The sequence below is a fragment of the Echinops telfairi genome, unplaced genomic scaffold (assembly GCF_000313985.2).
Source record: "Echinops telfairi isolate 266 unplaced genomic scaffold, ASM31398v2 ScPeMD7_655;HRSCAF=1070, whole genome shotgun sequence".
Classification (NCBI taxonomy): Eukaryota; Metazoa; Chordata; class Mammalia; order Afrosoricida; family Tenrecidae; genus Echinops; species Echinops telfairi.
The window spans coordinates 24,219,903-24,227,739 of record NW_022104553.1 but is presented as its reverse complement, the minus strand read 5'-3'; the positions used below and the strand labels follow the sequence as shown (position 1 = coordinate 24,227,739).

Here is a 7,837-nt window from a genome sequence, read left to right as displayed (position 1 = left end):
TGCTCAAGAACCCAATTTAATAAAATGTACAAGGAGACGCATACAAAAGAAACAAAAACAAACAACAATGACCTAACAATGTACAAGTCACTGGGCGAGGAAGAAAATTCAGGAGTGGTCACGTGCCCAAGCAGACAGGGAGGATGGGGCGGGCCAGAAGGCACTGCCCGCTGAGTCTCCACACTGGAGGGTGGAGTGGGGAGGTGCGTAATAACAGTGTAGTTGCCACCCCCGAGGGAGGCCGCAGATGTCACATTGTCCCTCCCTCCCACCCTGTGCTCTGGGAGGAGGACTGACGGTCCTCTGGCCCTGGCTCAAATCGCCCCAGCTGTCTGACGGCCACGAGGGCTTCTCACGAAGGCAAGCTTGCTAGCTGGGCTGGCAGGGGGGAAGTGAGGACCCCTTGGTCAGGGTCTCCCTTGGATAGGCCTCACCACTGCAGGGGGCCAATGTCAGTCCCCATCTCCTCCTCCTCTTCCTCCTCCTCCTTCAGCTGGAAGGGCTTCACCGGCCACTTGACCCTGACCAGAGGCTCTACGTGGTCCTGCAGCCGGTGGCGCTTCATGTGGGCATTCCGACTCTTGATCTTGTCGAACACCCTGCAGGCAGCGGGGTGGGGGCGGCTGGTCAGTCCTGGAGCCCAGTGCTGACTGACAAGGGGGTGGGGTCAGTGTGAGCCCCCTGGGACAGGGGCCCGTACCTCTCACACTCTCTGCAGGGGAAGACACCTTGGCCCTCCACGGCCCCCGGTGCCTCAGGGGTCCTCTTGGGGCCTGTGTTGGGGCTGGAGTTGAGGATGGACTCCCTCCGGTAACTCTTGGTCTTTATCTTTAGCTCAGGAGTTGGACGGTGTGTGAGTCGCTCCCTTGGGCTGCACGTGACCTGCAGAGAGGATAAAGGGAATGGAAGGTGCTACCTGCCCACTCTCCTCAGGGACATGGGGTCAGAAGGGCACATGTGTCTGCCCTCTCCCCCACTGCCCTCACCTTCTCCTCTGTCCTCTCAGCCTCTTCCAGCTCCCTCTTGATCCTCTTCTCCAGCCCCGGGGTCCGGCCACAGTCAAACTTGATCATCTTCTTCCAGACATAGTAATACTCCACGCACTGGGTGACTGTCTTCGACTGGATCTGAGCAAAGAAACCCAAAGCCCACTAGCAGGGTGCCTCACCGCCTCAAAGCCCAATGCCCCAGCCAGCTCCGCCAGTCACCACTTTGGAGAGCATCCAGAAGGCCTCTCCACTTTGGCTTGGTATTCTGCTCCCCCTCACCCCCACCCTCATGTTTGCTACCAGAGGCCCTGAGACACACAAAGTCCTCCCCACCTGTGAGGAGGTCCCAAGAGAAGCCACACAGTAGCCCCAAGCATTCTTCTTGGTTTCTGAGAAGCAACCCTACCCCTGGGAATCCTCCCGCTGAAGGTGCGGTACGCACATGGGCCAGGGTGCTCACTGCATCGCCAAGCTCAGCAGCCATGGGCCTGCCACATGGGCGAACAAAACTGGGACACTTGTGTGCACAGGGAGCCACTACACAGCCACCCACCCGCACAGTTAGACTGAATTGCTCAAGTGCGAGTGGGAACAGGGGCTCACAGCTGGTGGGGCTCTGAGCCCTTTAATAAATAACCTCCAAACAGGAAAGTTGGACATGAACTAAGGAAGGCCAAAGGAAACTGGATCCATTCAAATTATGGGGTTGGTGAGGAATACTGGAAACACCGTGGGCTGCCGGAAGAGCAAACAGCTCGCCTGGGAAGAAGTACACAGAGTGCTCCCTGGAGGCAGGGATGACAGGAGCTCGTCTCACATCCTTGGACAGGTTGTCAGGAGAGACCAGTCCCTGGGAACAAGCATCATGCTTGCTAAGGTAGAGGAGCAGCCAAAAAGAGGAAGAGCCCCAGGAAGACGGCTATGGATGGACACCGTGGCTGCAACAACAGGCTCAGGTGTAGGGACAACTACAGCAGTGTTGTATGGACGGCTCCCTCTGCATCGGAACCAACTCAATAACCTCTAACGACAACAAGCGGGAAACACAGCGGGATAAGCGTGGGGATGGGGCTCCGCCGGATGAGTTGAATCAGAATGTGTCTGAGCGGCCAAATGTAAAACTACTAATCTGTTCTGTAAAACCTTCTACAAGCTTGTAATGAAAAGTTGTTTTTTAAAAATAATATTAAAAATATAACTAAACTCCCAGTTTGGGGATACACAAACGAGGAATCAAAAGAGCAAAAAAGAAAAACAAAAGTACTGAATTAAAAAACATAAGTAAAAATGTTGGCCTTCTGCTTCTGACCACAACGAAGCAAAGGGAAACCACAGTGACCCTCAAAGGCAAAAGGAGCGAACAAACCAACAGGTCACCATTTTTGAAACGGTGGCTGGCAGGACAAGAACTGGGGGGTCAGGCCACAGGAGACACTAAGAGATGGGGAACAGTGACTTCTAGATTTCCCAAGTCAATGCAAAAGATCTCCAACGGTCAAACCACTGGACAAGACAAACGAAAATTAAAGGACTCCTATCAGATGCCACTGGGGAGGAAGGCTGGGCTTTCTACTCCCGTCAGCAGCTATAGTCTTGTAAACCCACGGGGCGGGGCGAGGGGGGTCTCACCCTAGGAGTCAGCACTGACTGGATGGCAGGGAGTTGAGACCAGCCGGGGGGTCAGTGGACCATAACATGGTCCAGAAACAGACTTGAGGACACGGTGAAGGCAGTTCAGTGGGAAGAAAGATGGTCTTTTCAACCCGAGGTCATGAGCCATGGAATTCCAGGTGCAAAAGGGGAAGAACATGCCTTCCACCACAAATACAAAACGGAACCAAGAGCGGGAGAGAGGAGGGGCTATGGCGGAAGCTTAGCAGGGCACCTTCTGCACATGGGGTAAAAATTAAAAAAAAAACTGAACTGGGTACACAATTTATCATTTAATGCACAAAACAACTCAGAGCGGATTATAGGCTTCTAGAAGACAACGTGGGAGGAAATGTGTGTGACCTTGTGTTCGGCAAACATACACACAGCGACTCTATCGGCAGAGCATTAGCTTGTCGTAGATAGACCACCAAAAGCACAATCCATAAAAGAACACAAGTAAATTGGACGCCATCAAAATCCCATGCTGCTCTTTCAAACAAACTGATGAGCACCGGAAACGAAAAGCCACAGGCAGGGGGAAAATATGTGCAGAGGATATTTCTAGATAAAAGACTTGCGCCTGGGATAAATGAAGTACATCTCAATAAGCAAAACACAAGTGCCCCCAGTAAAGACAGGGGAAAACTGTCTGAATAGATACCGCAGCAAAGATGTCAGTTCAAGATCATGAGTCACCAGGGAAATGCAATGAGATGTTTCCACACACCGACTGGAATGACGAACACGGACAGGGCAGATCTTATCACATGTTGACAAGGTTGTGAAGTGACTGAAGTATCACATGCTGGGGGAGTGAATATTTAATGTGGCTCTTCTGGCTGAAATCCCTAACTCTTGACATCAGATTACGGGTACCTTTTCCTTATGGGTCTGGTAAGAAGGTGGTGGGGGGGCGGATACTGATAGGATTCACCTGTGAGTGATTTCAAACAGGATTCCTATGTTGTGTATCAAGTGAGTCCTCTGAGAAGCAGGAGGAGGAGTCTCATTAATAGCAAAAGCCAGAAGGAGAGTGTGTGGCTTGGGCCCAAGACCCTCCCGGATCCTGAAGACAGCTGTGGCATCTCGGAAGCAGCAGCATAGCCAGGTGCCGAGCACGGAACAGAGCGGTGGGCTTCCCAGCCTACGGAGCAGCGGAGCGCTTCTATGCAGGAGGCTGGCTTGCAGAGGGGTGTGCTTCTGGGCTCTCAATTGAAGACGTTGGCCTTGATGACCCATGGGTGTGGAGCTGAGCGCCTTCGAGTTCAAGCTTACTGGATGGAGAGGGGTGTCGCCGAGCACCTCATTCGGGGAGCTGGGTGTGCTGGTCCACGGAGCTTTGAGCCGACTGCCTTCGTTGGGGGTGAGGCTCACACTGCAGTGGTTTGCCCCTGTGGGCACTTATTAGCAGCTGTGAAAGAACTACGACGTAACTTGTCCTGATGAACACCTCAGGATTTCCTAGCTCTTTGGGTTTTGTCATTCAGCGTGGCTTGTTTTCAAGTCCACCTCTTTCCTGCTGCCTTTACTACAGTGGCAAGGAGGAACCACAGTCGGTCCCTCTAGGATCTTGCTTAGAAATCTCCTCAGCCAGATTTCCAACTTCATCACAAGGTTTCTCTTCCACCAAAGATTTGAACCTAAGGCAGACCAGTTCTTTGCCACTCCATAAAAAGCACCGCGCTTCCTCCATTGCCCAATTGCAGGGTCATCATTTCCTTTTAGAGGTTCACCGAGAAGCATGCGCAGCACCCACACATCTGCCCGCCTTCCTTTGACGGTGCAGCCGTGTGTACTCACGAAACCAACGGAGACTTTCTTTAGGACTCCTCACCTCCTTCTGACGTTGAGGTCCACAATTCTCCTTCTTCAAGGCAATAGGCTTGCTTTTATGTTTGGGCGCCTTCAAAATCTTTTCGCCTCCACCGTTGCCCAGTTCCAAAACCACTTCCACATTTCAAGTATGTGTTAGTTAACACCCCTGCGCATCTCAGTGCTGAATTCCGCCTTCGTTATCTAGTGCTGCCCCAGCACAAACACCACAAATGGGTGGCGTCAGCACACAGAGAAGTCTTCTCTCACCATTCAGGAGGCTACGAGCCTGCATTTGCCGGCTGGGCTTCAGGGAAGGCTTGCTCTCTCCCTGCCAGCTCTGGAGGGCAGTCTCTGTCTCTTTAAGCTTCTGCTGCTCCTGGCAGAATCTCATGAGGCTGGGCACCTCTGTTTCCCCATCTCTGCTCTTTGCTTGCTTGTTGAAGCTCCTTTAGCTCTCAAAAGAGGTTGGCTTAAGGCACCCCCTATTCTGAGCCTTTCTCATTAACAGAGAGAGCCCATTCCCACGTGGGATTATAACCAACTGCATAAAGGAAGAAATTTATAAACAAAATTTGTTGGAGAGGGCAGCGTAAGGGGGCATGTCCAGCTCATCTCGTAAAATCCAGCAACAGGGGAACGGTGACACAGCCCGAGAGGCACTCGCACAGGGGAGGCTACTCTGACTGTAGTGAGCCTCAAGGACAGAGGAGAACTGCTGTCCAGGGCTTCTAGGCTGCGGATCTCCACAGAAGCAGACGGCCCTGTCCTTCTCCCCCAGAGCAGTGGAGTGGCTGGTGGGTCCACATAATTGTTGAACAGCCGAGTTGGCAGCTGAGCCCTTAACCGCTGTGCCACCAGGGCTTATACAGTTGGAGACTGGCTCTAAAAAGGAGCGTGCTGGTGGCATGAGCCATTGTACACTCAAAGCTCAGCATCCTTCAGTTGAGGAGTAGAGAGCACATGCTGGTGTTCCAACTCACAGTGGCCCATGAACCATGGTGTGAACTACCACCTGGCCCCTCGCCCTCCTCACAACCATGCTTGAACCCATGCCTGCATCCAGGGTGTCCACCCATCTCCTTGAGAGTCTTCCTCTTCCTCTGTTTTGCCAAGCATGACACCTTCCTCCAGGGAATGGTCTCTCCTGAAGTATCAGCATCTGGTTCATACTGTGGGGAGTATTCCAGAGACCCCAGGTGGTGACGGTGACAAAGTACACCAGGGGCCAGCAGAGGGAGAGGCAGGTGCAAGCGGCTCAAAAGGGCAGTGGGGGTTGACAGCTGCAGCTCATTATGTTGACCCTGGTGAGGGTTTCATGGATCCAAGTGCAGCCAGCTGACCCTCCATCCCGTGCTGGTGCAGGCCGGTACCTGCTTTGAAAGCCACAGGCACGATGAAAAGCCGAGCACCTCTGCCCTGAGGAGCCGCACGTGTGTGTTCTGCCTGGACCCAGCAGTGCACTTTCCCGTCAGCACTAATGACAGGAGGGTGTGGAGAGGACCTGAAGGGTTCTACCCTGAGCACGCCGTGCCTCTCGTACGTGTGGATGCAGCGACAACTCCAGCTGGTTTACAACAACGAGGCCCAGGCAGGCGTGGGGGAGGTGGGCTGTGGACTGCTCCAGGCCCACCCTTCAGTGCCAGCTCTTCTGTGGTTCAGCCGTGAAAGGCACGGCCGGGTCTATACCAGCCCCCATGCACAAACTTACCGTCTTGTGTATCAAGTAAAAGTCCTTCTTGTGGGCACAGAATGCCTTCTTGAAAAGTCTCTTCTCCATGGGGGTCCAGCTGTCAGAGCCTGTTGGAGAACACGGCTGAGGGACAGGGTCAAGGCTCCTCCTGGGACCACCTCCCCGGCTGAGTGCAGCCCATCCTCCCTGCTACAGAGGGCGCTCTCCCAGCACATTCTATCTGTGTGCCCAGTGCTCTGCTGGGCCCTCTGTCCTGTCCTGCCAGCCGCCAGGCACCCTGGCGACCCAGGGGCCAGGAGAAGAAGCACGTGGACTGTTCTGCTCCCTAGGAACTTCCTTGTATGCAGCCCTCACCCACACCCAGGAAGGAGAGACTGTCAGTGCGTCACCACCTGTGGGGGGTGGGGTGGGGGTGGGGGATGCGACACTGAGGCTCCATCAGTGAAGAACTTGCAGCAGGTTAAGAACACCTGGGGACAGTGTTCTCACCACTGAGCCTGGCTCTCCCACCCCACCCCCACTCCCTGTAGGGGGGTTTCCCTGGCCTGCCTGTGCAGTGTTCAGGGAACCCACTGGAAAAGGAGGATGGTGGGATCTGCCTGGGAGCAACAGTGCCCACTGAGGCAGCCAGGGCAGGAGACCCTCCTGGGAGTCACGAACCGAGGTTGCCAGTGCTGCTGACTGCTTCCAGGAGGGTCTCCGCAGGGCACAAAGCCTTTCCACTGACCTGTGTAGCGGTAATCAGCCATTGGATGCGTCAGCAGCTTCTGGGGTCCCCTGAGCAGGAGCGTCTCCAGGGCCATCTGGGATGAGGAGTGGCAGGTGACTCTCCTCCGGGAGAGGCAGTGAGATGCTCTCCCTCAGCCCCAGGCTCCCTGGGCCACCCTCTCACCTGGACGTTGCCTTGAGCCTCATGCAGGCAGTGCAGCGCCAGTTCCAGGTTGGTGCCGCCTCCTGGCATCACGCTGGAGCAAGCCACGTTACAGAGCTCCGTCACTGCATCCCGGATGAGGAGCAGGTGCCCCGGAGAGGTGAGGGGAAGAGGACACGCACAGTAGTCAGCAAGGACCAGCCAGGGACCTGCCCCAACAGCGCCCCCAAGGGCCTGTGGCTGTCTAGTCTACTCTGCCTGCAGAGAACATCTGTACACCACCAACCGGGCTTCAAGGCTGTGGATTAGGCCCTGGACTGCTATGGCCCGCAGTTTGAACCCACCAGCCATGAAGTCGTCGTTTGGGAGGAAGCTGCGACTGGTGGCTTCCGTGAAGATTGACAGTCTCAAAAGCCCCGCACATGGTGGCTTTGAGTCTGGACTGACTGCAGGGCAGAGGGCTTGGTTCCTGGGTGTTGGGGCCCTGGTTGTGTAGTGTTACATGCTTGGCTGCTAATGAGAAGGTTGGCGGTTTGAACCCACAAGCCTCTAGGCAGGAGAAAGGCTTCTGCTTCTACAAAGGCTGCAGCCTGGACACCCTGGGGACTCTGCTCTTCCGCTGGAATCACCCGATGTGATGGTCGCGGATGGGGATTCCTCTGACGGGCCTTACTGCCCCACAGTACAGTTCATGATTTCATAATAATTTTAAAAATGCTTTTAGATACAACCTGACAGTCAGCTTCTTCGATCAGGTGAATAAAACCTGCGTACAGGTGTTGTCCAGATGCTGCTGCATGCTGGCAGCACAGTCCCCCC

The 7,837-nt window shown here is 54.6% G+C and overlaps 1 protein-coding gene across 1 annotated transcript in view; it reads right to left on the bottom strand.

Moving 5' to 3' along the window:
* The window catches only part of ZNF541 (zinc finger protein 541), a 34,155-nt gene continuing 26,318 nt past the window's right edge, over positions 1–7,837 (bottom strand). The window contains exons 11-16 of the mRNA XM_004710405.2: positions 7,040–7,143; positions 6,875–6,950; positions 6,166–6,254; positions 987–1,127; positions 701–882; positions 1–599 (exon numbers count right to left, since the gene is read on the bottom strand). Coding sequence (XP_004710462.1) covers positions 431–599; positions 701–882; positions 987–1,127; positions 6,166–6,254; positions 6,875–6,950; positions 7,040–7,143 — 761 coding nt within the window. The 3' untranslated portion in view covers positions 1–430. The remainder of the gene's footprint in view (positions 600–700; positions 883–986; positions 1,128–6,165; positions 6,255–6,874; positions 6,951–7,039; positions 7,144–7,837) is intronic.